The sequence below is a fragment of the Agelaius phoeniceus genome, chromosome 4, assembly GCF_051311805.1.
Source record: "Agelaius phoeniceus isolate bAgePho1 chromosome 4, bAgePho1.hap1, whole genome shotgun sequence".
NCBI lineage: Eukaryota > Metazoa > Chordata > Aves > Passeriformes > Icteridae > Agelaius > Agelaius phoeniceus.
In genome coordinates, this window is record NC_135268.1 from 72,553,371 (window position 1) to 72,581,364 (window position 27,994).

Here is a 27,994-nt window from a genome sequence, read left to right on the forward strand (position 1 = left end):
GAGCTCACTCCCTGCCTGTGGTTTCTGACATGTCCAGCACTGCTCTCCCACCACTGACCTGTGCTTCCTGGGAAACAGCTGCAGGAGAGCAAGGGCATGAGGCAAGCACCCCAATCCCATCTCTTCTCCCTGGGATCCCAGCTCTGACAGACCCAAAGGCATGGGCTGGCTCTTCCCATGCCCATCTCATCAGGCAGCTGCTGGGGCAAGGCATCGAGGGCAGGTACCATGGAAGAGAGGGCTGGCACCCCTGCAGGCACAGGGATGGTTTGGAGCAGGAATGAACACACAAATGGCCCAGCCTGGGACTTGCAAGCCAGTCAACAACATCAAAATTATAAAGTCAGGTTTAGGGAGGAGGCACCAGGGAGGCAACAAAGTTTTTGGAACCACTCAACCTCCCTCAGATTTCCCAAAGCCCATTAGGCTTTTCCCTTCTGCAGCAAAACCCCAGTAGAGAAGAGAACCCAGCAGAGGGGAACAGCCACAGATTGGTCCTGACCACAGCTGAGCTGTGTTTTTACAGGACTGAGGCTTCCCCTGCAACCTGGGCACCAGATAAATGCCCAGAGCTCATCAACTCATCACCAGCCTGGGGACCTGAACCTCCAGGCTTCCCCAGCAGTTTGGCTGAGCTGGGGCTGCAGAAGTTGAGCTTAGCCCTCTCACAGGTGCAGCACAGAGCTGCCTGCCACCTGCCTGTTCTTTAGGTACAACAAGCTGCCAAACCTGCAGAAGTCACCAGCAGATGTGGGGACAGCTAATGCCAGCGTGCCTGGTGTGGTCCCACACAGAAAGCACAACCTGTATTGACCCTGGGTTGGCTGCTGGCCAAGGCTTGCCACACAGCAGTGCCACAAACCACACAGCAGGCATCACAGATTTGGCCATTAAACTCAGGGGGATCCAGGCTGGGCCCTTCCAGGCCTCCCAAAACAGCTGGGAGTGGGGGAATTCAGCAGTGGGATCAGGCTGGAGAAGGAGAGATCCTGTAATTCACCAACAGCCACTGAGCTGCAGCAGAGCTGGCATCTGTCTCTGCCCAGCCCTGTGCCTGGAGGCCATCACATATGTGAGAGCCTGACTCTCATTTCCCTTAATCCCCTGGCATCAGGGCCTCCAGCCACAGCTCAACCTGGCAGGCACTTTTCTTTGAGCTCAGGAGCTCTGGCACAGACACAAACGTGCACCTGCACCTCCCCATCCATGCCACAGGCAAACGTGTCCTTCTGAGACATAAAGACTTTAATATTAAAATAACTTTGTATAAAAATACTTTTGGAGACTGACGGCAAGCAGCCTTCCACACACCATAAAAGGCACCAGAGCCCTGCAGCCTGGTCAGACAGGAAGCCAGAGCAGAGCCAGAGCAGCAGGTACAGGAAAACACCAGCCCTCCTGCAGATCAGAAGGCACAGTGGAGCCAGCTCCAGGGCTGGAGAAACACACTGGGGCTTGCTCCAGCCACAGCTCTCTTGCTGTTTCCCTCCAGGAAAACCCTCAGCACTGGTGAGAAAAGGGGCTCTGCCAGAGCCCAAAAACCCCAAGTCATCCTGGGGAGGAGAAGCCCAGCTGGCACTGGGATGCCCAGTCCTTGCTGGCATACAGACAGAGCAGCAGCAGCTTAGATCTCCCCTAAATCCTCATAGAGAGGCCACACGCTGTACTCATCCACACACTGCTCCTTCCTCTGCAGCTGCTGGGGCTTCACCACTTGGCTGTACAGCACCTCCACGTTGTTGTTGTTGCTGCTGTTGAGGCTGGGTTTGGCCAGCACCTTCTCGGGGGCAGCGCTGCCCCATCGCCTGCCAGGCTCCTCCAGCCTTTCTGCCCCTTTGGGGATAAAGGCTGCCTGGGGCTTGGGGGCTGGCACCGGCTTGGGGCTCTTGGCCTTGGCAGGGAAGTTGGGTACCGAGTAATCGTCAGTGCTGGGGTTGTAGGGGTACTCATAGCCCCCCCTGCCATCGTGGCCCTGCGTGCGCCAGGCCTCGCTCGTGGGCCGCGCCTCGTCGTAGATGTAGGTGAAGGGATGCAGCGAGCGGGGGGCGCGGCCCTCGGGCTCGTCATAGATGTGCTCCTTGTGCCCAGGGACAGCCTGGCCACGACCCTCAGCCCTGCCCTGGCCCTCAGCCCTGCCCTGGCCCTGCCCCTCGGCCCGGACCTGCTCGTACGGGCCCGAGTACGGCGGCACCAGCGGCCGCGCCTTGGGCTCCTCCACGGCCCCACCAGGCGCCTTGGCCACGCTCAGGGCCTTGCTGTCCACAGGGTCCGAGTACAGCGGGTCTGGCCACGGCTGCAGGCCCTTCACCGAGTCCAGGGGCTCCGAGTACACGCTGGAAGGGTCCTCAGAGGGTGGCACAGCACGGAGCACCTTGGGCAGAGGGGAGCGTGGGGGGGTGCTGGACACCGTGGGCTTGGCCGGTGGCACGGGCAGCTCTGGCAGAGTCCGGCTCTTCAGCAGAGATGTGGCATCTCTCTCCTCTGCTGCTGCTGCTGCACCAGCCCTGGGTGCCAGCCCTGCTTTGGGTGCCGGGGTGTCATCCCCCTCAGCAGGCAGCTCCAGGTTCAGGCTGTCAGCCAGGGCCTGGCGGATCTGCACCATGCCAGGGCTGTCAGCTTCCAGCGAGTCACAGCTCTGCCGGTTCTCCTCCACCTGAGCCTTCTGCTCCTGGATGGAGGCTTCCACCAGGCGGAAGATCTCGTTGCCCTGCTTGGTCTCAAAGGTGAAGTTGCCAGGTCCCGAGTCACAGCGCCTGCCAGCCTCGAAGGAGAACATCACCTGGAGGAGAAGCAGAAGGGTCAGGTCCTGCTCAGCATCCAGCACCCTGTGCAGGCTGTGCTTCCCACCAAAGGGCCTGTGGCTGCAGCACTGAGCCTGCACACCCTGAAATCCTGCCCTGAAATCCTGCCCTGAAATCCTGCCCTGAAATCCTGCCCTGAAATCCTGCTCCTTCCACTCCCACAGCAAGGGCCACCCTGTGCCCAGCAGCTGGGCAGGGATAGGCCACACTACAAGATGTAGAGCTGGAGCACACCTGAGGGGACATCACTGTGAGTGCCCCAGGGAGCTGCAGCTCCTGCTGGAGCCCTGCTGCCTTCCATGAGCAGTTCCAGCAGTTTCTACCATTGGCACCAGACAGTCTAGGAAACAACACTGAGGAAGGAGTAGGGTGAGAAGGTGAGTGAGAGTTCAGCAGGGGAAACTAGTATGGAATGTTAGGAAAAAAGGGAGAGATCTGGAAGCAAGAGATTGAAGAGGATGAACATGGCTTTCCACAGGAGAAAGCTCAGCAGCAGCAGCTCAGTTACCAAGAGTAAGCAAAGCATTGACCTACCAGCATTAATCTGTTCATGGTAAAAGGTCCTTTAAAGAGAAGTCTTGCACCAGGGCTGTGCTTCCTCTGGCCTGAACACTCTCTGGTGAGCAGGTTCCCACCAGCTGACGCCCACACCCTTCCTGAGCCTCAGGATTTTCTGCCTCTCTCACAGGCAGCAGCAGCCCCTGTGGTTGCTACAAAGGTCTCTGGGGACAAACTCCTTTTTATGGGTCAGTGCTGCTGAACAGAAGCACAATCAGACCCTCTCTGCTCAGGTCACTGTGGGTGCAGCTCCCCACACCCTGCAACTCTCCTCCTTCCCCCAGCACAAACTCTGCAGATGAGCTGGACACCCCCACAAGGGCAGCTCGCTTTCCACCCGTGCTTTGGGAATGTGCTGCAGAAAACACCATAAGTGTGTGGCCAACATGGTCCCTGCTATAAACAGCTCCAGGACAGCAGTGAACAACCCCAGGACACCACTAAAGAGCCCAGGGCCACCACTTCTCCCTCTCCAGCATGGCCCTTGCACCCAGGGTAGCAGCAAGGCAGATTGAGGATTCACTGCACGAGGACTCTGGAGAGGGTCACACCCTCAAAGGTCACTGAGAATAGGAGCAGTTCCCCCCACAGAGTGAACAAATCCAGAGCAACTGGTGTGTCAAAGCCCCTCTGCTCTGGCCACCATGCTTAGGAGGGAGGGACTGATCCCAGGGCAGAGACAGGAGCCAAGGTTCCTGGAGCTTGGGGACAGCGTGTGTGCAGCACTGAGGGATGTCCCTGCTCCTGGAACAACCTGGGAAACGCTGGGATGGAGAAGGGGAGCAGTGGGACAACCACAGAGGGGACGAGAGTCTCACCAGCCCCCGCTCCAGCCCAGTGACACAGGCAGGAACTGGGGACAGCCAAGGGGCTGCAGCAATGCTGGCAGGGCTGGCTGCAGGACACCAGGCCAGCCTTGCACAGGGGAGCAGCTCCAGGGCAGCAGCTGCAGCAGAGCACAGTGGGGCCCCCCTTGCCCACCTTGTCCCGGCCGTATCTGCGCAGCAGCCGGTAGGGCCACACAAAGAGGATCCTGTCTGTCCGTGGGTCCTTCAGCACCAGGCTGTCCCTCTCAGCCTTCAGCACGTAGGTGCCACGCAGCTCACAGCGCTCTGCAGCCTCTGTCCTCTGCACTGTCACCCAGAAGGCGTTCACTGTGGGGACAGGGCTGCTCAGGGACACACATGGCTCCATTGTGGGGACAGGGCTGCTCAGGGACAGCCAGCCCCACTGTGGGGACAGGGCTGCTCAGGGCAGGGGACACCAACCCCACTGCAGGGACAGGGCTGCTCAGGGGACACACACTGCAGGGACAGGGCTGCTCAGGGGACACAGGCAATGCCCAGCATGGCCCCAGTGATGGGGCAGCAGCAGGACAAGGCTCCATGGGAGGTGTCCCCAGGCCAGGGCAGCTGCAGGTCCCACCTTCGTCTCTGGTGTAGTAGATGGAGTTCACGGCCATCTCCAGGGCTGGTGACTCCCCGCTGCCCTCTCGGCCATGCTGTGACACCAGGCCATCACTGGGGCCATTCCCCTGGCAAAGGACAGAGGAGAGCAGATCAGACCCAGGGCTCTCTTCCCACATCAGCCCCCAGCCCCCCTTGCATGGCCCCACACAGCCTGGCTGTCCTGCACCCTGCCCACCCCAGAGCTGGCCACAGGATCCCCTGAGCCCACCTGAGCACTGGGGGGACTTCCCTGAGCTCCTGGCAGCACCCTGTCCCCAGCTCTGGGCTCTGCACCCACAGAGCTGCCCCCACAGCATGGCACAAGCCAAACACACCCTCCTGGCCATACCACCCCAAGGACAGGGGGCTGGTGGCCTGGTGACACGGGGATCTGTGTCCTGCCCTGCCCAGGAGGAGGGGCAGCCTGCAGAGGGGAAGCGAGCGCTTCTATTTTAGCACATGCAGAACTGAAAATGCAACACACACACTGTGAGCCACTGTGTCCCAGCAGCAGGGCCCCCAAAGGGCCTGGGGGGGGGACACAAACCCGTGGTGCTTTCACAGATCCTCCTGCAGAAAAGCCCCTCACAATTACAGGCTCCCTGAGCCCTGTGCAGCTGGCACAAGGGAGGCTCAGTGTGTGGAGCTGTTCTTGGGGTTGCAGCAGAGGGTGCATCTTGCACAAGGCAAGTGCCACAGTTTCAGTTCTAAACTCACACACATGAGCTTCTTAACAAGAACCCCCAAAAAGGGCCATCCAGCCCTTGTGTCTGGATCCTAAAACCTCATATTCTGAGAGCTGACAGCAGCAGCTCCTCCTCAGCTAAAGCATCCAGCACAGCAGGGCTCCAGCCTGGGACTGCAAAGCCAAGGGCCACCAAATCTGCCAGAGCCTCTAAGGCTCCATTTGACTGCACTTCTCCTCATCTTCAAAAGGAAATTAAAAACAAAACAAAAAAAAAATCTGTTCTGAACTCCAAATGATCTCTGGCCCCAGCTCCCAAGCTGCTGGACCCTGCAGCCCCTCTGGGCAGGAACATGACACAAAATCACATTCTCCATGCAGATGATCAGCAATCCCAGCTGAGGATCTCTGGCTCTGTGCAGAGGGGCCACGTGGTGCAGCTCTTGTGCCTCCTGCTCCAGGTCAGGCCTTTTTAAAACACATGCCAGCCTTGTAACCTTTTGTTCCCATCCTCCTAAACCTTCAGCTTGCTTCTGGAGCTCAGGCATATGAATGACGGCTCCCATGTGGGGGATGGGAGCTCCAAGCAGGTGCTCCCTGGCCTGGCCACCACCCTGCCCCACTCCCAGGGTGTGTTGTGTGCCCAGCTCAGCCCCAAAAGCCACTTTCAGGGCAAAGGCTGCAACCCTGACTGCGCCAGGAGACACAGAGACATTCCCACCATGACTGCACCAGGAGACTGCAGGGAGGGACAAAGGTAAATCACACTCAGGGGCCATCCTGGCATCACCAGCTGTGCACCCAGTCCTCCTGCCAGGCAGCCCTGCCCAGCACTCCAAGGCTGGAATCAGCTGGAGCCCAACCCAGGGCTCTGCAAACCCCTCCCAGGAGGGAGAGGCAGCACCGAGGAGCTGGGCAGGCATGGGCTGTGTCCCAGAGGGCACAGAAAACCTCACTGCCAGGGCACCCAGTGCCCAAAGAGCCTTGGCTGGGCACACTGGCTGACCAGCTCCAGGGGCTGCACAGGATGGGGCTGGGCAGTGCTCCAGAGCTGGGTGCCCACAGCAGCAGCCAGGAGTGAGCCCCAAGGCTGGGAAAGGGGGTTCCAGCTCCTGGAAGCAGACAGGTCCCACAAGGCTCTTGAGGACCAGCAGCTCCAGGGGCTGCAGAGGATGGGGCTGGGCAGTGCTCCAGAGCCCCAGCACACATGGGGTGCCCACAGCAGCAGCCAGGAGTGAGCCCCGAGGCTGGGAAAGGGGGTTCCAGCTCCTGGAAGCAGACAGGTCCCACAAGGCTCTCGAGGCTGCGCTTCCTCCACCGCTGCTGTGGCAGGAAAGGCAGCAATGGTTGGGCCAAGAGGAAACGCTCCTGGCCATCAGCTTGGCCTCCTGCCAGCCCTCTGCAGGGGCGAGCACGGGCTCCTCAAAGGGCAAGAAGAGCCCGACTCGAAATTTGGAGCCACAACCTCGAATTATTGACAGCACGCTGAGGAGTCCCACAAACCACAGCGGGAGCCATCGAGAGGGCACCGGAGCGCCAGGGCCGGCTGGTTTCAACCTCAGGGTGTCCTCCCCGAGCCGCCAGGTGGGAACGGGTCACCCCCCCACGCTGACGCCCTTGTCCCGTCCTGTCCCCTCCGCCCCCAGCCCGGGCTCACCGGGAAGGCGATCTGGCACAGCTTCGCCACCCACTCCTCGCTCTGCTGCTTCTCGGCCGCGAAGAGGAAGCTGCGCTCGCGGGTCTCCAGGCGGAAAGTGGCGGTGCCGGCGCGGGGGCCGCCCTCGCCCACCGGGGCCACGCTGGTGCAGTCGCTGAGCCGCACCACGGTGCGGGCGAGACGCCGGGTGCCCGCCCGCCCGGCCGCCGACGGCTCCTTGCAGTCGAACACCTCGAGCCGGGCCACGCCGTGCTGGCTGGCGGGGTAGAGCGCGGACCAGCCGCGCTTCCAGCGCTGCGGGCAGCGGGGTCACAGCGCGCACCGGGAGCGGCACCGGGAGCGGCACCGGGAGCGCCCCCGCCCCGGCGCGCAGCCGGCCCGAGGGCTGGGAGGGAGACAGGGAAGGAGGGAAGGAGGGGAGGGAGAGGGACAGGGAGGAGGGGATCCCCGGACTCACCTTGGTGCCGAACTTGTGGCTCTGCTGCACCAGCAGCGGCCCCTCCATGGCCGGCGGCTCCATCCCCGCGCGCTTCCGCCCGCGCCGCTGGGGCGGGGACCGGGACGGGACCGGGAGGGGACCAGGACGGGGAATGAGGCGGGAACGGGGCGGGGATGGGGCGGGGACCGGGCAGGGACCGGGGAGGGGCCGGGGCGGGCACCGGGGCGGGGACCGGGCGGGAATGGGGCGGGAACGGGGCGGGGACCGGGATGGGGACGGGAACGGGGACCAGGACGGGGACGGGGGAGGGGACCGGGACAGGGCGCGGATGGGGCGGGGACCGGGCGGGGATCGAGACTGGGATGGGACCGGGACAGGGCGCGGATGGGGCGGGGAGCAGGACGGGGACCGAGACTGGGATGGGACCGGGACGGGACCGGGGCGAGGAGCAGGACGGGGACGCGCGTGTCAGGGGCGGGGCGTGCTCGCGCGTGTGCGCGTGCACGTGAACAGATGTGTGCACAGCTGGGCTCGTGCACGCGCGTGTGACACCGGCGTGCGCTCTCCATGGGGACGGGAAAACGCGCTCGGGTGGGCTGAGGGTAAGCGAGGTGAGAAAAACGCCCATCGCTTGGTTTTGGATTTTTAAAAGTTTAACAGTAATAAAATGGTTGTAAAAATAGTAATATAATTAGGGTAGTAAAAATTTGGACAGTTTGGATTAGGACAATATGAGACAATAAAAACAAAGAGTTACAGACAGTCCAGGTACCTCTTTGTGAGCAAAATAGGCCCGGAAAAGGACCCACGTTAACAGAGGATTAACCCTTAAAAACAATAACCTGTTGCAGATTCATACACCTCATACATGATGCATAAATTCCATTCAAACAAAGGATTCTGTCTGGTCAGTGTCAACTTTTTCCTATTAATCCTGACAGCTCTTCAGGGTCGAATGAGTTCGTTTCTTCTGATAATGGAGCAATGAATTCTTTTTCTCTGAAAGATTCAGGTGTCCTGTGGCTGCTATCTCAGTGCAAGTCCTCTCTTTTAAAAAAAGTATCTTACATAGCTTAGTTTCTATTTTAACATTATGTTATAGACTAAAACTATATTTAACACACTACTTAAGAAAATTAACACAGCATAACTTTCTAACATAACACATATAATATTCATTTTCATATTTGTGAAAAGCCAATCATAAAATATGCATTTTTCAGAGAGGTCAATATGGGGAGTGGACAAGGGGATAGGTGATGTTTCACAGGACAGGAAAAAGAAGTGATGTCTTTGACAGGAGAGAAAATGGAGGACTAGAGGCTGCTTACCTCTAGCTCATAGTCCAGGAAAATTGTGGAACAGCCAGGTGCTCACAGAGAGAGCTGAAAAGGCAGAGAATCACAGCAAACACAGCAAATCACGGCAAAATCCCCTGTGTATGCACAGGCCTGCAGGATGTCATTCTCTGACTGTGTTTGAGGACAGATTAACGCCATCCATGTCTCATGCCATGTCCCTCCAGGGGCACTGGGCTGCTCCCAGGACTGTCCCTGTCACTGCTGCCCACTCCAGCCTGCCCCAGAAGCCGCCTGCAGGGCCAGGCTTGAGTCCAGCATTCCCAGCTGCAGGTGGGCCAGGGGAGGCTCTGAGGCAAAGAACAAGGACAAACCTTGTGCTCAGCACACCCAGCATGGATGAGCCAGCCTGGTGGCACTCTGGTGGCACTGGGACTCTGCCAGCTCACTGCTGGTCACTCTTGGGCTTCTTGCTGCTTTGATGGCCCAGGCACCACGACTCGATTTCCTGACACAACATAAACCTGCAAAGGGAGGAGGCAGAAGCCACAGATCCCGGTTTTCCAGGCTCTGATGCCCATTTCTCCAGCTGTGGTTTTGATGGAATGGCTGCAGGTGTGGAGAGAAGCTGAGGGCAGCTTTGCAGTGCCTGGATGGATGCAGGGGTGACCCTCAGCACTGTCCTGGCTTCACCCCTCACATTTGCATGGTAACAAAATTGTGCTGGTGCCCTGGTTTAGGAATGACATTCCCCAATTAAGCGCTCACATTGAAACATCCCAGACCGATTGCTCACAGCCCCACCCTCCCCCGAGGGCAGGACGGAGAGGAGAATTGGAGGCACGAAAATGAAAGATCACCCAGGCTGAGATGAGAACAATGTGCTAGAAACAGCAATGGGATGTAACCACAGCAATACCAACAACAGAGTGTACAAGACACATGAAAGATCAAACCACAAACCCGGGCAAAATAACGACATCAGTGGCCTGAAACTGATCTCAGTGGTCTGAAACGGAACAAAATGACGTGGTGGTGTGAGACTGCTCGACCCTGTGTAGGCTGGGCTCTACAGGGAGCTCGTGAGCGGCAGCACATCTGCCCGTGGGACAGCCACAACCACGAGCCAGACGAGCTCAGAGCCGGGGCCACAAGGCAAACAGCCTGGCACAGGTGAGTCCCTGCCTGGCATCACACCCTCGGCCTGGCATGAGGCTGTGCCCGGGCAGGTGCCAGCTCGGGGGTGAGCACAGGGAGATGATGGCATCCACCCCTCGGGGACAGCTCCGGGGCTGCGGGCTCCCGGGGAGCTTCAAAGGCGGGAGAAGGCAGCGTTGCACCGGGAGGAGCCCCGCGGTTGGGGACGGGGCACCGGGGCTGCCGTGGGCACCGGGGGGGGTCCGGTAACCGGGCCCGCCGGGGGCTCCGCTCCGCGGGCTCCGAGACTGCGGCTCAAGCATCGCTTCCCAGGGGCTCCGCAGGCATTTTGGGGATCCCCCCCGCTCCGCCCCATGGCCCCACCCGCGGAGCCGCCCCCTGCGCTGCGGCGAGCGCGTCCCGCGGGGGGGCGGGCGGTGGAGCCGCCCCTGCGCGAAGCTCTGCGAGCATCCTCCCGTCCCCTCCCGCGAGCCCTGCATCCCCCAGCAAACATTCCAGCCCTCCGCGCATCCTCCCGCCCCCCTGCGCACCTGCCATCCCCTCCCGCGCATCCCTCCGCGCACGCCTTCAACCCCCGCTCCCCCTCCAGCCATCCTCCCAAGCACTCCTCCAGCCCTCCGCGCATCTCTCCGCGCACTCCTCCACCCCTCTGCTCACTCCTCCACTCTCCGCGCACTCCTCCATTCCCTCCGCGCATTCCTCCATCCCTCCTCCATCCCTCCTCTATCCTTCCTCCACCCCTCGGTCCCCCCGCGCACCCCGCGCCCATCCCCGGCCGCCGGGGCCGCTCCTGCGCGGGGATGGCGGAGCGGCCGCGCTTCCTCTGCGGCGTGGTGGAAGGTAGGTCTGTCCGTCCGGGGCCGCTGCCCGACCCGCCCGGGCGTTTCGGGGCTGTTCCGACCCACCCCAAGGGAACCGGGGTCAGGAAGGGCCCCAGGATGGGGGGGAGATAGGAGTGGGGCCCTTGCACCGACCCCCATCTGAGCCAGGGGGCTGGAGCAGCACCTCCCCAGAGAGCCCTGCAGCCACCCCAGCAGAGCCAGAGGGGCTCAGGGAGCCTCTGCTCGGCCTCCAGAGCTCCACACGGGGCTCTTGGCTGCCCTGGACTCAGGGGCACTTCCCGATGTGCCCACCCTGCCCACGGTGCACAGAGCTGGTCAGGGAGAGCTCTGTGCTGCTCCCTCCGCGCATCCCCAGCTCCCTCTGGAGCCGGCAGAACCCTCTGCCCTCCTGCTGGCAGCTCAGCACCCCCGGCAGGGGCACGGCCCTCGGCCCCACCTGAGAGGGAGCAGGAGCACCGTGCAAATGGATGTAAAACAAACAGGAAATGCAGGGGTGGGGAGGCTGACATGATTCAGACGTGAATCACTGATGTAGTAGAGCTGACCTGGGAAGGAGGACAGGGATGATGCTGGCAAATGCATTCCAGGAGAACACTGCTGAGTGGCCTCCTTGGCAGCCCACGTCAGCTCACAGCAGCACGTGCTGTGGGAGTGTCACTTGCAGGGGCCATGCAGGGACTCTGGGGACCTCGCTGGGATCTCAAAATAGCAAATTATTTACCACAGAAATAGCTTTTTTGGGGGGTGAAATGTTTGCTGGGATTCTCGAGTGGCCACAAATTTGTCCCCGTGCGTGGTAGGGGATGGATAGCAAAGTGACCTAATATTGTTTCAAAATATATGGAATAACCATGTAGGCGTTCAGGCAGGTAGAAAATGTGTCAGCAGAGAGAGGACAGATGGAGGGTGGGTGTTGCTGTGGTGCAAACCCCCTCAGCACTGCCCAGGGCTGGTGCTGGGGGCTGCAGGGTGGGCTCCTGCCCAAGGGAGCCAAGGGAATGAGGGCAGGTGAGCTCTGGGACACTCAGGGGCTTTGGGAAATGCAGGTGACCCTGGCCTCATGGAGAGCTGGTCCTTCCTCCCAGTTTGATGGAGTCAGTGCAGCCTGCACCACCCACTTTTGGGAATGCTGTCACTTCCCAGTGTCTGCTGCCCTTGGCCCTGACTGCTGGAAATTGCAGGGATTGACTCAAAAGTTGCCCACAATGCAGAGAGAAAGCAGGGAGATACCTTGATGGCCAATTCTCATCACTGTCCAAGACATAATGGATTTTCTGTGAGACTTCACCTTGCATCTGCCAGATCTTGAAGAGAATTTAAGTGGCTGAAGGTTCTTCTCTTGCTAAATCTCAGGTCTGTGCTGGGGCTCTGACAGGTTCCCTTTAACCCCCACTTTGAGGAGCTGTCAAATCTGCATTTCTCCAAACCCATTTATCAGCCTGGCCCAGGGGAGGGGGTTTGTGTTCCTCTGCATATCCTTTCTCCCTGGCTTTGCAGACAGCTCTGCACCTCCCAGATCTCCCTACATGCTGAAATAGGAAGGGCCCTTCCCTGGAAGTGATCCCAAAGGCAGAATGGGTGCTGCATGTCTGGCAGTGCAGCTCTGCCTGCAGGGATAGCCCAGAGAGGCTGTTCTGAGGCACTTCCCAACAACTGCATTGTTGGGAAGGGTGAAAGTTTGACAAGAAAGTCTCACAGATATGTGTGTGCTTGGCAGAAAGATTTTTGAATGTAGAGTCTGAAGAAGGAATAGAGATGGAAGCAAGTTTTAATAGAGAAGAAAAGAATTGCTGAGCCAGTCTCACTGGATAACCAAGGAGGCAAAGGGTGTGTGAGTTACAAGGGGTTTTTATGACTTAAAGGATAAACCCACCTCAAACAAGAAGATGTTTTCACCAAGCAGAAAGAGAGCACAGGCAAACAAGGCAGCAAATGTTGCAAGTAGAAAAAAGGTCTCAGAATTTTCCTCTGCAAGAAAACTGAAAAACATCTTCTGGCTTAAACTGTAATGTACTGACTTATAGTGACTGGAGAACAGTAACGTGAATATGGTAATTATAGTTATGATGGGCTAGAGATAAAAGTTAAGGTGTAGATTGCTTCTACTGTATGAAGATGCTCAGCAAAGAAAAGGATACAATGCATTGTGACCAAAAGAAAAGTATATAATGCAATGTAACCAAAAGAAAAGTATATAATGCATTGTAACAACAACAAAAAAATATAATATATTGTGACCAAAAGGAAAGTCTATAATGCATTGTAACCTAAACTCAGGGTCTCCAGGCCTGCCTGCAGCTGGAGCTGACAGCTGTAGGCACAGGCTCTGTCACCCACCACCCTGGACTGCTGTGACACCTTGGGTACAATAAACTGCATTTTGGAGAACCCCTGGAGTCCCACATCTCTCATTCAGCCTCTCACTGCATTTTGCCTTTTTTCCCCTCTCTTTTCCAGGTTTCTATGGGAGACCCTGGTCAATGGATCAGAGGAAACTCCTCTTTCAATGGCAAGTACCCTGAATTTTCCTCTCTGAAGGTGGGGGTGGCAGCCAAGGGACCTCAGGCTCGCAGTGTCCCCCCTGTCCCGGCGCTCTCGCGGCCCCGGGGAGGATCCGCGCTCGGCCGGGCCGTGGGTGCGGCGGGACGGACGGACGGACGGACGGACGGACGGACGGACGGACGCGGGGCCGGCAGGTGGTGCTGGGGCTCCGCACATCCCTGCACGGGACGTGATGCAGATGAGGAGACCAGAAACACAGACAAAACCCAGGCTAGAGTCCCATTTCTGCAGAGTTAAAAGGCAGTTTCTTCGTGGAAATGATTAATTATTCTGCCATCCAATGATTAGGATGAGCAGTTAGGGTTCAGAGCTGATCTGTACTAATGAAAGAAAGGAGAGAGAGGTGGCTTCACAAACAAACTGTGGGGATGCAGGTAGATAAACCCAGATATTGATATTTGAAAAAAAAAATCAGTAAAAAGCAATAGGAGTAACCATCAATTCCATAGGAATTCCACTAATTGACACAGACTGTTGCTCACCCAAGGTCGTGCTAAATCCCTGGATTTGGAGAAAAAGAGCAGAGACACAAAGAAAAAGAAGGGGGGGGGGGGGAATGCCTGCAGGTAGATAAACCCAGATACTGATATTTGAAAAAAGCAATAGGAGTAACCATAAATTCCATCAGTTCCATAAGAATTCCATTAATTGACACAGACTCACCCAAGGTCGTGCTGAATTCCTGGGTTTGGAGAAAAAGAGCAGAGACACAAAGAAAAAGAAGAGAGGGGGGAATGCACCTTGGAAGCAGGGGGTCTGTATTAGGTGATTCAGGGACTCTGTGCCTCTCAAGTACCTCAACCAACAGGGAAAGAGAGAGGGAAATACAGCTGGGAAATGAATAAAAAGGAGGTGACAGTGTGGGCAGTGACAAGTGGAATTAAGGAGCAGAGTGCAGGGACAGAATTCAGACAGAATTCCCAGAATGACCAGGCTGGAAGAGACCTCCAAGACCATGGAGTCCAACCCAGCCCCAACCCCTCAACCAAACCCTGGCACCCAGAGCCACATCCAGGCTTTGTTAAACACACCCAGGGATGGGGGCTCCACCACCTCCCTAAGCAGAGCATTCCAGAACTTTATCACCTTTCTGTAAAAAGCTTTTCCCTGCTATCCAACCTGTATTTCCCTTGGTGCAGCTCGAGGCTGTGTGCTCTGGTTGTGTCAGAGAAAGAGAAAGAGCCCAGCCCCAGCTGAGCACAGGCACCTTTCAGGAGCTGTGCAGAGTGATGGGGGCAGCCCTGAGTCTCCTTTTCTCCAGGCTGAGCATCCCCAGATCCCCGAGATACAGATACAGAAATGGAAGGAAAACAAGCTGGGATGTTCTATAGTAGCTCAGGAATGAGAAAGTCTTGCCTGGTGCTGCACTGGGATGTGTTCACATGTGGCACACGAGGGTGACATGTCCCTCAGTATTTTTCTTATCTAGAAAGAAACAACATAAGGGACTTTTATCAGGAGATACCTGAAGTGCTTTCTGTTCTGTTCACCGTGGGAAAATGTAAAATATTGTCTGCTGAGGAGGATGAATACAACCAAATGAATATATCAGATGGCTTCCATGCAGAAGTGCCAAAGAGGGAGGTGTCTGCCCTGTCTGTCCCAGGGGGCACATCCTGCTGGTGTCTGACACAAACCTTGGAGTCTCAGGACTCTTGCTACTCAGAGGGACCCTGAGGTGTCACAAAGTCTCTTTTCCCAGCCTGGTGATCGAAGAAGGAGTCAGAGCTCTTCATTTCTTGGTCTCAAGGTTGTTTATTGTATCTTATCTATAAAATTCTTTTTCTTGTCCTGCCGAGGTCCATTCAGCAGGTCAGACAGAGGCACTCTGCCTGCCCCCAGGCAGTGTTATCTTTTTGTACTAAAAACAATATTTACAATTCCTTCCCAATACCCATCACCTATGTTAGACAGTGAGCTTCTACTCTAAACCAATCCAAAAGTGCCAACATCACAGCAGAAGATGGAGGCCAAGAAGAAGAAGGAGAAAGGCTGGACACACCCAGATCCCTCCATCTTGCCCCCTTAACCCCCATGCTAAAAACACCAGAAATCTATTTTTTCACCCCGTGATAAATTCACTATCATTCTACCTAAACTTTCATGGCTTGTAATTCTTCATATAAGGTTGGTGATTGTTTTTTCCAAGGGCTAAATCAAAGGCACAGGGGTCTTGGGCTCTGTGCCAAGGTCTCTGAGCCCCCTGGGCCGGGGCTGGAGCCCTCCAGGGCAGCCAGAGGAATTTCCTGGGTTCCCACATCAGAGCTCAGCTCTGGGAGCACTGGCTGGGATCTCTGTCTCCCTGTGGCTGTGCAAAGAGCCCGTGTGGAGCCTGGCTGACTCCTTTCTCTCCCTGCCCAGGCTGCAGCACCGAGGGCTGAACTGCTACATGTATGCACCCAAGGATGAGCTGAAGCACCGGCTGCTCTGGAGAGAGCCCTACACAGAGCATGAGGCAGGTAGCGGCTCTGCTGGGCCCCTGGGGGGCTGCAGGCATCCCAGGTCCCTCGGGGGAAAGCATGGGCTGTGTCCCAGCTATTTCCATCCTGCCAGGACCTTGCCCATGCCAGGGAAGCCCCCAGACCTTGCCAAGGGCAAGAAGACTCCCAGAGCGTGCCCACCATGGGGCATTGCCTAAGGGACCAGGCAGCCTCTCATGTGGGTCTCAGGCAGTGTGCTTGAGTACAGCCAGGCCCACAGACCCTTGTCAGAAGTCCTCTGTGTCATAAGGAAGTGGAAATGGTCCTGCTGGAGCCTCTCCCCTCCCAGTGACCTCAGCTCCTTCCTTCCACAATCCTGGGGATCACTCTCCCTCCACCCCTTGTCCTGCTCCATCCCTTGTCCTGCTCGATCCTTTGTTTCCTTCCATCCCTTGTGCCACTCCATCCCGTCCCCTTCATTCTTTGTCCTGCTCCATCCCCTGTTCCCCTCCATCCCTTGTCCTGCTCGATCCTTTTTCTCTCTCCATCCCTTATTTCCCTCCATCCCTTGTACCCTCCATTCCTGGTCCTATTCCATCCCTTGATCCTGCTCCATTCCTTGTCCCCCTCCACCCCTTATTCCCCTCCATTCCTTGTTGCATTCCATCCCTTGGTCCTGCTCCATCCTTTTTTCCCCTCCATCCCTTATTCCCTTCCATCCTTTTTCCCCCTCCATCCCTTGTCCATCCTTTGTCCCCCTCCATCCCTTATTCCCCTTCACTCCTTGTCCTATTCCATCCCTTATTCTCCTTCATCCTTTGTCCCCATCCATCCTTTATTCCCTTTATTCCCCTTCATCCCTTATGCCCCTCCATCCCTTTTTCCTCTCCATCCCTTATCCCCCTTCATTCCTTGTCCATCCCTTGTCCTGCTCCATCCTTTTCACCCTCCATCCCTCATCCCCCTCCATCCCTTGTCCCTCTCCCCTGTCCCTCCCAGCTCTCACAGGTGCCCTGTGCTCTGTCCCCAGCCCGCATGCGGTCTCTCATCGAGGCTGCCCAGGAACGGGGGGTGGAGTTGATTTTCGCCATTTCTGCTGGCCAGGACATGGTGTTTTCCAGCGCTGGGGATCGCCTCCTGCTGCAGCAAAAACTCAGGCAGGTACCGTGGGCCATTCCTTCATCCCACTGCTCCCAGGCCAGGGGCACATGTGCTATGTGTGCCCCCTGTGCCCACCCACACGTGCCCATGTGTGCCCCCTGTGCCCACCCATGGGCTGGTATGGGCTGTGAGCCCCTCCTGCTGCTCTGGGCTGCCCAGTGGCCAATGTGCTGTCCCTGTCACTGTGACAGCGAGCTGAGGGCTCCATGGGTGCCTGACTGGGGGCAGGAGAAGGAGCAGCCAAGCCCCAGAAACTGCTGGGCAGCGCCGAGGGTGGCACAGGACAGAGCAGAGCCCCAGGGCGGGCAAAGAGCTGCTGGCATGCTGGGGTTGCTCCATGGGCAGCTGCCACTTCTTTGGCAGGAGCTGCCCCACGCTGTGCCATGCCCAGATGCCCCTGTGGAGCCCCCTGGGGGTCTCTGCTGCCCGGGGGTCCCAGCAGCCCCTGTCTGTGCCCACAGGTGGCTGCCCTGGGGTGCCGCTCCTTCGCGCTGCTCTTCGACGACATCGACCCCTGCATGTGCCAAGCTGACAGAGATGTCTTCCCCTCCCTGGCACAGGCTCAGGCCTCTGTGGCCAACGAGGTGTACCAGGAGCTGGGCCAACCCTCAGTCTTCCTCTTCTGCCCTACAGGTACTGCCTGCAGCCCCAGCTGCCCAAAGCAGGGAGCCCCCTCACACTGGGGTGCCCTTGGGCTGCACCCCTGTTCCTGCTGAGAGCCGAGTGCCCTGGCAGCCCCCACAGCTCTCCCTGGGCTCCTCATCAACCCAGGGGAGCTCTGGCCACCTCAGGACTAGCCCATGATCCTGGCAGCCCATCCCAGCCTCCTCATCCTCCTAGTGGAGCTCTGCCCACCTCAGGGCTAGACTAGGACTAGTCCATGATCCTGGCAGCCCATCCCAGCCTTTTCACCCTCCCAGGGGAGCTCTGCCCACCTCAGGGCTGGCCCATGATCCCAGCAGTCCCTCCTCTTGTGGTCCCCAGCCCTCAGGGGGTGCTCTGTGCTCTCTCCCCAGAATATTGCAGCTCCCTGTGCTCTCCCAGTCCCAGCCAGTCCTGCTACCTGCAGACCATTGGCCAGGAGCTGCTCCCAGGGATTGCTGTCATCTGGACAGGTGAGCCAGGACCAGCTCTGGGGCTGTGGCTGCCAAAGCAGGCTGAGCCCCGTGGCAGGGAGAAATGATGATGAGGACTCCACCTTATCAGAAGGCTAATTCATTACTTTATTAGACTATATATATATATTTTTTTTAGTAATATATATTATCAGTAGTAATATATAATATTACATAATATTCAATTAATATAATAATTATCATAATAATTACAATAATTATCATAAATAATAATAATTATAAATAATAATTATAGAAATGTAATACATATAAGAATATAAATATAAAATATAAAAAATTATAAAATTAAATTACAAATATAAATATTAAATTATAAATTATAAATTATAAATTATATATTATATATTATATATTATATTATTATGAATATAATATAGTATATTATATGAATATAATTGCATGAATAATAGTTAATAAGATAATTATAACATAATGATCTAGTAATTACATTATTATTAATAATAATATATAATACTATATATTACTTTATTATAATATATTATTAGACTATGTTACATTACATCTAAACTGAATCTGCCAAGCACTCAGCTGCACTCCACTGCACTGAATCTCATCCTTCAGTCCCAACACACACACACACACACATTTGGCCTGATAGGCCAAGGAAACAAAACCCCATCACTTTGGGTAAACAATCTCCATATTGCATTCTACTTTGGCACAAACACAGGCACAGCAAATGAGATAAGAATTGTTTTTCCTTTCTCTGAGGTTCAGAGAATGTGAAACCCAGAAATATTCTTGGGAAGAATTGGGCCTTGCTTTTTTCTGTGAGGAGAAATGTGGCTCCATGTGGCCGCAGACTGTCCTGGGAGAGCCACCAGCAGTGACAGTGACCCCACTGTGGTGTGCAGGGCTTTGAGCTGGGGCTCTGCTCTCCTCACTGTGGCTGTGGTGACCACATCCTCATCTTCATGTTCTTGTCCCTGCTGTGTCCCTTCCCTGGTGTGCCAGGCCCCAAGGTGGTGTCCCAGGAGCTGTCAGCAGAGCTGCTGGAGGAGGTGGAGGCCGTCCTGAGGCGCCCTCCCGTCATCTGGGACAACCTCTACGCCAACGACTACGACTGCAGACGAGTCTTCCTGGGCCCTTACATGGGCCGAGCTCCTGGCCTCATGTCCAGGCTCCAAGGGCTGCTCCTCAACCCCAACTGTGAGCTCCAGGCCAACTTCATCCCCATCCACACGCTGGGCACCTGGTTTGGGAGCGAGCTCGGGAGCTGTGCCCACCCTGAGCGTGCAGGTACCCCACACCCGTGCCTAAGGCAGCTCTGCCTGCCCAGCCCTGCAGGGCTGCCCAGGCTGATGGGCTGCAGTTCCTCAGGAATGGAGGGAGCCCTGGGGGACAGCCAAGGAGCTCAGGATGGAAGCTACAGCCCCCAGGAAGCCTTGGAGCTGGCACTGCGTGACTGGGTGGCTGAGATAAACCAGCAGGCCTCGGAGCCAGGTAAATGGATTTGCATGAGCAGCATCCCTCAGTCCCTGGAGTGGGGGGTGAGGAACTCCACCCTGCCCATCTGGAGGGTCTGGGGCTGGTGTGGCAGCAGGGCCATGCATGCCATGGTGGGCAGGTGTGCTGTGCTGCCCCGTGGGTGCTCCTGCCACGGCCACAGCCTGGACAGGGTTTCCTTGGCTGGCAGAAGCAGAGCCTGGGGCAGCTCTGGAGGAAGAGCTTGGTGTTTGGCAATGTTTGCCTCTCCAAAGCCACAGCCTCAGCAGCCCTGGGGGCCTGAACTCGAGCCCAGGGTCCTGGCAGCTCAGGGGTGGAGGTCCCTGGCACTGTCATGGCCCATTTCCATGCAGGTGCCCAAAGGAGCTTCCCCCTCTTGTTCCTTTCTGGCAGGAGGAAGGACCCCAGGACAGCCCAGTGTCAGCCTCAAGGGAGGACCAAAGCTGCAGCCTGGCACAGCAGGAGGACAGGAGGCCACTCCTGACCCTCAGCCCCACAGCTCTGCTCCTGGTGGGGCAGACCAGCACAGCCCTGAGCCCTGTGGAGAGGCACCAGAGGAGGGGTGCAGGGAGGTGACCTCAGCCAGGACACCCAGTGGCCACCAGCAGAGCCCTACAAGGGCTGGGGACCAGCTCCCCACCACAGGGAGCTGTGAGCCCCCCTCTGCTCTGCCCAGTGTGGCTGGGAGTGCCCAGTCTGCAGCAACCCCAGTGGCCACCAAGACCCTCCCCAGCCCCACCAGGAGCTCCAGCAGTGGGGCCAGCACCAGTCAGAACATTTCCCTGCCCACCAGTGATGCCAGGACAGGGGATGGCAGCCCCATCCACTCTCCCAGCAGCACCCAGCCTGAGGCCATCAGGACTGATGTGCCCCAGACACCCCCAGGACCTGGGAATGGTGCCAGCCCTGGTGCCCCAGCCCCACTGACTGATGAGGTTGGTGCTGGCCCTGATCCCATGGCACCAGTGACCCCAGAGGAGGCTGGGCCTGGCCCCATGACCCCCAAAGATGCCAGGACCAGCCCCACAGCAACAATGACCCCAGAGAAGCCCAGGACCAGCCCCATGGCACCAGTGACCCCAGAGAAGGCTGAATCTGGCCCCATGACCCTTAAAGAGGCCAGGACCAGCTCCACATCACAGGTAACCCCAAAGAAGGCTGAGTCTGGCCCCATGACTCCCAAGGAGGCCAGGACCAGCCCCACATCCCAGGTGACCCCAGAAGAGGCTGGGTCTGGCCCCATGATGTCCAAGGAGGCCAGGACCAGCCCCACATCCCAGGTGACCCCAGAAGAGGCTGGGTCTGGCCCCATGACCCCAAAGGAGGCCAGGACCAGCCCCACATCCCAGGTGACCCCAGAAGAGACTGGGTCTGGCCCCATGACCCCAAAGGAGGCCAGGACCAGCCCCACATCCCAGGTGACCCCAGAGGAGGCCAGGGCCAGCCCCACATCTCAGGTGACCCCAGAGGAGGCCAGGACCACCCTCACAGCACCGATGACCCCAGAAGAGGCTGAGCCTGACCCCATGGCACCAATGACCCCAAAGGAGGCCAGACCCCACCCCACAGCACCACTGAGCCCAGAGGAGGCTGTGCCCAGCCCCACATCACCCCTGACCCTGGAGGAGGTGCGGATGCTGGTGGAGCTCTTCTACCTGCCCTACCAGCACGGGGCTCTGGCACAGCAGCTCCTGGAGCACTTTCGGTGGCTGCGAGCAAACAGCCTCAGCGTGGGGGTCCCGGCCACAGCTCCTGATGCCTGCGGGGTAAGGCTGCTCCTGGAAGGTCTCTGCCATGGCTGGGGTATTGTGTTGTCTTGGTTTGGAAAGACAGGGGTCTGCTAAGGAAGGCAGGAGCTTCCCCTGAAATGGAGAATGTAAACCCTCCCCACCCCTCCAAATTGCTCTAAATTTTAAATTAAGGAGGCAAAAATATGGGAGCAGGAAATAACAGTTCTTTAATAGGGAAGAAAAAAATAAAAAGATAAAATAAACAATGCAGTACACCAGAACAACACTGACAGAGTCAGAACACAACCTGACACCCTGTGGGCCAGGGTGTTGGTAGCAGTCCAATAGGAAATGTGGCTGCAGCCCTCCTGAAGTGTCAGGTGTGGTTCTGTTGGAGCAAGGGGGTCCTGTAGAAAAGGGTGTATTCTTCCTCTGAAGATCCAGTGGAAGAAAAGACAGCTGCTGTTCCTCTGGGGAATCCAGTGGAGAAGCTGTGCTGGTGTCTCAAAACCTCTGGATTATATCTGGGTAGGAATGCTTGGCTCCTCCCCCTGGGCTCACATCTCCCAATGGGATGCTGTAGTTCTTATCAGCCATGCAGGGACATTCAATAATGTTATCAGCAGATGTCTGATATCAGCAGATGTCTGTTATCAGCAGATGTCCCCTCCCAAGGGAGGAGTGGGTGTGGTCACTCAAAGAGAGAGATAAGACAAAGGTGATTGTGGTCACTCAAAGAGAGAGATAAGGCAAACTGCCCACTTGACAAAAGATAACCTGCCATACAGATGGCAATAGAAAACATCTTGCATTGCAATCCGGCTCAGGTGTCCCCCAGGTGCCTGACAGGCTGTGTGTGTCCCCAGGGCACGCGGTGGCGGGGCCAGGCTCGCTCCTTCCAGCGGCTCTGCGCACGGACGTGCCGCCTGCACAGCCGCCTGGTCAGCACGGCCGGCCGGGCGCTGCTCTACGACCTGCACCCCTACCTGTGGGACATCCGAAACCTGCTGCTGGCTGCCAGTGCCTTCGTCCTCTGGCTGGGTACGTGCCTGATGCCATCCCTGCCATCCCTGCCAGCCCCATCACACCTATCCAAACCCAACCCTGTCAGAGTAGGCTATTTGTAGGCAGCCCCCAACAAATGATGAAGAGGACTCCACGTTATCAGAAGGCTAATTAATTACTTTCTTATATTATTCTATACTATATTACATTATATTACATTACATCTAAACTGAATCTGCCCAGCACCCAACCCTGCACAGAATCTCGTGACTGTCACTCAACAAAAGTTTCATCCCTTCTTGGTGTTTCTCATGGGTAGCTCCTCGGAGCACTAACTCTTCCTCACAAAATCACCTACTCCAGTTCCTTCTCACCCAGCCACCCCACTCTTTTATCGCACTCTTCTTCTCATGGGTTACAGCTTAAAGTCAGGCCCTGCTCCTAATCTTTGATAATTGGCCCAGCTGCAACTCCTTAGGGGTAAGATTACTTTCTACTCTATCTTTATTTTCTTATATTCTTATCCCCCTACACGTGGCTGATGCCAGTCCTGCCAGCCCCATCACACCTATCCAAACCCAGCCATGTCAGAGCAGAGTATTTGCAGGCAACCCCCAACAAGGGGAGAGAAATGATGCATCTGACTCCACCTTATCAGAAGTCTAATTAATTACTTTATTATACTATATTATTCTATACTTTATTACATTACATCTAAACTGAATCTGCCCAGCACCCAACCCTGCACAGAATCTCGTGACTGTCACCCAACACGCACACACACACCTGGCCCTGATAGGCCAAGGAAACAAAACACCATCACTCTGGGTAAACAATCTCCATATTGCATTCTACTTTGGCACAAACACAGGCACAGCAAATAAGAATATTCTTGGGAAGAACTGTGCCTTGCTTTTCTCTGTGAAGAGAAATGTGGGGTTCCATCAGAGCGCCAGGACCCTGCAGCACAGGGGCACACCTGGAGCTTGCTCTCTTCCCCAAGAAGCAGGTGAAGGTGTCTGGGACCCAGGCCAGAGATTTGGGGTTCTGATGTGCAGCTGGTAGTGCCAGGGTCCCTCCTGAGAGCTCACCTCCCCTTGACATTTTCTGCTGCTGACCCTTGTCCTCTGCTCACCTCCTTTGCAGATGGTCACCTCCTGTGCGACCCTGACCCCAAGGGCACCTGGGGGAGCTGCTTTGGCTGTAAGTATGGGCACTGCCCTGGCTCACCCACCTGGCTGGGGGTCTGGCTGCTGCCCCCCATCACCCCCAGCCCCACAGCAGCACCCAGCACTCACCATCTGTGGCATTCACATTCTCTGAACAGAGAGAAAGAGAGATAATTCTCTCACAGTTTGTTTTTTTTCCCCTGGAGAAGCACAGAGAGAAGAGAAAACAATTCTCAGCTCTACTTGCTGCTCCTGTTGTTTTTGCACATGTGGAATGTGTTAGGGAGATTATTTACCTGAAGGGATTTGGTAATTGGATTCTGCTAATTGTTTTCTCTTCTTCTCTCTGTGCTTCTCCAGCAAAAAACCTGTGAGAGAGAATTATCTCTCTCTCTTTGTTCAGAGAATGTGAATGCCACAGGCATCAGGCTATCCTTCCCCACTCTGCCTGCAGGAATGGCCCTGGGAATGCTGCCAGGGAGGGAGCAGATCTTCACCATATCTCACAGCCATTTCTAGGATATGGTTCCTCAGCCCTTTTATCCCAGAGACCCCTTACCCTGTGTGGGAAAAGGGTTCTGGAAGCAGCAATGCCCTGGGTGAGAGGTGGGGCTGTGTTTTGAATGCCTGTGCATCATTTTGCACAGCTTTCCTCTGGTTTGGGGCTCCCTGGTTGCTCTGTGAGCCTTGTGACCTCTTACAAAGCAAGAACTGTTCCCAGGTGATGACCTGAGCAGGTCCCCAAGTTCAGTGTGAGAGGGATCCATGTGCCTTGATCCCTTTCCTTAGGGAAGCAGCATGCAGGGCACATTCTCACCATCCTGGGCTACACAGCTGGGGAGCAGCTCCTTGGAGCTGTGGCAGAGGCTGATCTCCCCCTGCCCAGCAGCTTTTTGTTCACCTCAGGTGTGTCTGTGTCCTGCTGCTTCCAGGGTGCCAGAGCATCAGTGCCCCGATGCTGCTGGGGAGGGACGCCGAGCCCTGGGCACGCCGTGGGGGCCTCTTTGGAGAGCTGCAGGTGAGAGTGGCTCCCTCCCTCCCTCCCTCCCTGTGGGGCTGAGGAGCCTTTGGGAAGTCACCATCCCAACCCTGCTGAGCTGCTGCAACCTCAGGAAGGCAGAGCTGCCTCTGCAACCTCAGCTGTGGTTCCTGGGGTTTCAGGAGCCTCAGAGCCGTTCTCCTGCTGCTTCCAGGATGGGGTTTGGAGCCAGGATGAACTGATGGGCTGTATCTCTTCCAGGCATTGCTGCCCGTGGGGAACAGCTGTGACCTCTTCTACCATCCTCCCCCGCTCTTCCCATCCAGCCAGCTGTACCTGCTGCGCCCGCTGCTGCCCCTGGACAAGGTGGGAGCTGTGGCATGGAGGGGGCTCCTGCCAGAGCCTTTGTGTGGCTTGTTCTGCCCATAAAATGATGAGTTACATGTTCATCTGCTGTTGAGCCCCCAGGCTGAGTTCCCAGTGTGGGGTGGGTCCCTCTGTCCAGCTCTGCTCAGAGCCAGCTGGTCCAGGGCAGGTTTTGGGGCTGTGGTCAGCAGCATGTCAGACACTGCCTTGGAGAATGTGCTGTGGCCTCAGCAAATCCACCTCTCTGACCTGGGCAGAGCAGGAGAGGGAACCCCCTCAGCCATGGATAAACCAGCACAGGGCAGGTTTGCCAGGCTGTGGATTATCTCCAGAGCAGCCGCAGTGCTGATCTCCAGCACTGGCTGTGAGCAGATGCCAGGAAAAATCCAGAATAGGACAAGTGTGGATGGCAACTTCCTGCAGCCTTCACCAGTCTGCAGCTCAGGGCACTGCCAGAGCCTGTGGGGATCCATCTCCAAATGCCTTCTTCAAACACTCATCCAGTTTATGGGGTGATTCCCTGATGGAGAGCATCAGCTTCTGACAGCTGTGACCTGCTTGTGCCAGCTCTGCTCTGACATCCCTTGATGGGACAGGGAGGGAAGGGGAGAATCTGGATATGGAGGGACAAAATGTTCAAGGTTTCCCTGCAGTGAGCACCCCTGTCCCTCACCCTGCTCCTGTCCAGCTCAAGGAAAGGCTAACACCACAAATCCAGCCAGCACAGACACGAGTGCAGCTCATTTGCTCAGGCTGAACCTTGACAACAACATTGTTGAGAGGAAGAGCCAGCTGAGCCCATCAGCCCGTGGCAGGAACAGGCACAGCAGGGCATGGCCCTGCCTCTGTTTTTGGGTGATCAGGGCAGCCTCCCCTTTCAGGAGCAAGGCTTTTATCAGAATGTTTGCAGCAGCAAACTCAACTGTGACCAGGACAGGACGTTTGGGGATGTCCTGCTGTGCTCAGGCTCTCTGGAGACCTGAGTTTCAGGGTTGTTTTTGGTGCTCCAGCAGCTGCTCTTGGGATGCCTGACCGGAATGGCAATTTCTGGTTTGAAGGCTGCCTGCGCTGTGGCCACGAGCCCAAGGCCAGCAGAAGGTGGTGGCACTGTGGCATGGCAGGTACAGCCAGGGCTGACACGGATCTGGCTCTTCCAGGGAGAGCTTTACCGCATGTGCCGGGAGAGTCTGGACTGTGATCCCAAAGTGGCAGAGATCCTTGTGGCCCACCCGGATCTCCTCGGTGACAGGTGAGATGTGGCCCCTCTGAGGCTCCCTCCTGGACATGGTGCAGGGCTGGGCAGTGAGGAGATGGCCTCTCTTGGTGTCCCTGTGGGGACCAGCACTGCCCCATGGCTGGCAGTGGCCTCACTGGGAGGGACAGGGAGGGACATCCCCATGCTGATGTCCAGCAGCCACCACTGTGGATGTCCAGCCTGGGTGCTGGAGGCTGCAATGGCTCCCCTTGGTGAGGGGTCTCAGAGGGGTGATCAGTGGGTTCCAGGTGTGCTGTCCAGCTGGGGAATGAAGAGTGAGGCTGCTCTGAGGTGTTGGAGGCTGCAATGGTTCCCCTTGGCTGAGGGGTCTCAGAGGGGTGCTCCCTGGGTGCTGGGTGTGCTGTCCAGCTGGGGAATGAAGAGGGAGGCTGCTCTGAGGTTTCCCAGGTGCTCCAGGCTCAGCTCAGCCATGCTCCCCCTCTCCCTGGCAGGCTCCTGGGCAGCTTCCTCAGCCTGAGCCCTGAGTACACCTTTGTGCTGGAGGATGAGGATGGCCCCTGTGGCTACGCAGCCGGAGCACTCCATGCCGAAGGCTTCCTGCAGCAGCGAGACAGCAGCTGGCTGCCAGCCATAAGGCACAAGTACCCCCCAGAGCTGGGCACAGGGGGGGCAGCTCTGGGACAGGTGAGGGGACACCTGGAGCGGGGATAGGAGAGGTGGAGGGGGTTCCCTCATTGTGCTTGTCTCCCGCAGGACGCCCTGGAGGAAGCAGTGCTCTTCTTCCACGCAGAGCCCCTGGCAGTGCCCCAGCCCGTGCTGAGGCGTTTCCCCTCCCTGGTACAGCTGGGCACGGCCCCCCGTGTGCTGGATGTGGGGGCCAGTCGCAGCCTGGCCCTCTGCCTGCTGAGTGCACTCAGGGCCAATGGTGAGCATGACCCCCGAGTGCTGCCCTTCATCCGAGTGCTGGGAGCTGTCCCCTGCCAATGCTCCCGGGCACTGTCCCCTCCCCTTGCACTGGGGACATGCGGGCCTGTGTCTCAGGGCATCACTCTGTGACAAAGGGGCCAGGGAGAGACTGATTCCCTTACGGAGGGGGTCACTGTCACTGTGTGCCCAGTCCCAGTGCCCTGACCCTCACTTCCCTTCCAGGCTCACGGGGAGTGTTCTGCCAGGTCAGTGACTCCGACAGGCAGCAGCTGAGCTTCTACAGCAAGCTGGGCTTTGTCGCCCTGCCGGTGGCCTGGGGCAGCTCTCCCGGCTCTCAGCTCCTGGGACGACTCCTCTGATGACAGGGCACAGGGAGGCAGTGCCCCAGGCCAGGCTGAGCCCCCCATCCCACACAGCATCGGCCTGAGCACGCGGGAGCAGAGGGGCACCTGGAGCAGGCCAGGTACACATGAGAGGTGACATGGGGGCGAGCAGGATGTCACTGGGATGTGTGCAGGGCTGTGAGGCACCTGGGTAGCAGAGAGCTATTTCTGCTGCTCATGGGATTTGGCCGCCTCTGTGCCACCCCAAATGTTTGCTGGGTACCCTGCACCTTTGCTGGGGAGCTTCAGGCCTGCAGGAGCTCATGAGCAGTGTTTGGGTTTGTGGTCCTGGGGCACAGCACGGTGCCTTAGTGCCACAGGAGTGTCCCTGTCATGCAGGCTGGGCTGCCCAGCTCTCTCCATCCCCCGTGTGGCCTGAGACTGGGCAGCCGGTGCTGGGGCTGGCTCTCGGCACTGAGGACCTGCTTGTCTGTATGGACTGATCTGGTTTGGGATGCGGCGGGGCAGGCTATCTTTTTGTGCCTGGGGCCTGAGGGAAGCGCTGTCCTTGGCAATAAAGCGTTTGCTGGGCTCTCACCATGGCTCGTTTCTTGGGGGAAGGTGTTGGGGTGCCAGCACATCCCTGT

The 27,994-nt window shown here is 57.2% G+C and overlaps 2 protein-coding genes across 6 annotated transcripts; one reads left to right on the top strand and one right to left on the bottom strand.

The window, feature by feature from the left end:
- Window positions 1-1,224: 1,224 nt before the first annotated feature.
- DOK1 (docking protein 1) lies at window positions 1,225-7,741 on the bottom strand. The gene is made up of 5 exons (XM_054633206.2): window positions 7,607-7,741; window positions 7,150-7,443; window positions 4,785-4,893; window positions 4,341-4,513; window positions 1,225-2,779 (listed from the first exon to the last, which is right to left on the bottom strand). The coding sequence occupies exons 1-5, from the start codon at window positions 7,667-7,669 to the stop codon at window positions 1,625-1,627; spliced, it is 1,794 nt and encodes a 597-aa protein (XP_054489181.2). The 5' UTR covers window positions 7,670-7,741; the 3' UTR covers window positions 1,225-1,624.
- A 2,698-nt stretch (window positions 7,742-10,439) lies between these two features.
- On the top strand, window positions 10,440-27,944 carry LOC129120583 (protein O-GlcNAcase-like). 5 transcript variants are annotated; one of them, XM_077177877.1, is made up of 18 exons: window positions 10,440-10,884; window positions 13,344-13,395; window positions 15,810-15,907; window positions 16,899-17,029; window positions 17,491-17,662; window positions 18,046-18,144; window positions 19,141-19,425; window positions 19,507-19,629; window positions 20,026-20,819; window positions 20,859-21,398; window positions 22,229-22,403; window positions 23,514-23,570; window positions 24,469-24,554; window positions 24,777-24,881; window positions 26,039-26,130; window positions 26,589-26,781; window positions 26,851-27,022; window positions 27,247-27,944. In XM_077177877.1, the coding sequence occupies exons 1-18, from the start codon at window positions 10,845-10,847 to the stop codon at window positions 27,381-27,383; spliced, it is 3,351 nt and encodes a 1,116-aa protein (XP_077033992.1). In that variant the 5' UTR covers window positions 10,440-10,844; the 3' UTR covers window positions 27,384-27,944. The 5 variants fall into 5 exon arrangements, with proteins under 5 accessions (XP_077033992.1, XP_077033991.1, XP_077033995.1 ...); XM_077177876.1 differs by having other exon boundaries at window positions 20,026-21,398; XM_077177879.1 differs by lacking the exon at window positions 10,440-10,884 and having other exon boundaries at window positions 13,348-13,395; window positions 15,810-15,903; window positions 20,026-21,398.
- The last annotated feature ends 50 nt before the right edge of the window (window positions 27,945-27,994 follow it).

Coding starts and splice junctions, on each gene's coding strand:
- LOC129120583 (XM_077177876.1), top strand. CDS start 10,845: ATGGCGGAGCGGCCGCGCTTCCTCTGCGGCGTGGTGGAAG. Junction 21,399..22,228: donor CAGCTCCTGATGCCTGCGGG/GTAAGGCTGCTC, acceptor GTGTGTCCCCAG/GGCACGCGGTGGCGGGGCCA. Junction 23,571..24,468: donor CTGGGGGAGCTGCTTTGGCT/GTAAGTATGGGC, acceptor TGCTGCTTCCAG/GGTGCCAGAGCATCAGTGCC.
- DOK1 (XM_054633206.2), bottom strand. CDS start 7,669: ATGGAGCCGCCGGCCATGGAGGGGCCGCTGCTGGTGCAGCAGAGCCAC. Junction 4,514..4,784: donor CTACTACACCAGAGACGAAG/GTGGGACCTGCA, acceptor CTGTCCCCACAG/TGAACGCCTTCTGGGTGACA. Junction 2,780..4,340: donor GCAGATACGGCCGGGACAAG/GTGGGCAAGGGG, acceptor CTTCTCCTCCAG/GTGATGTTCTCCTTCGAGGC.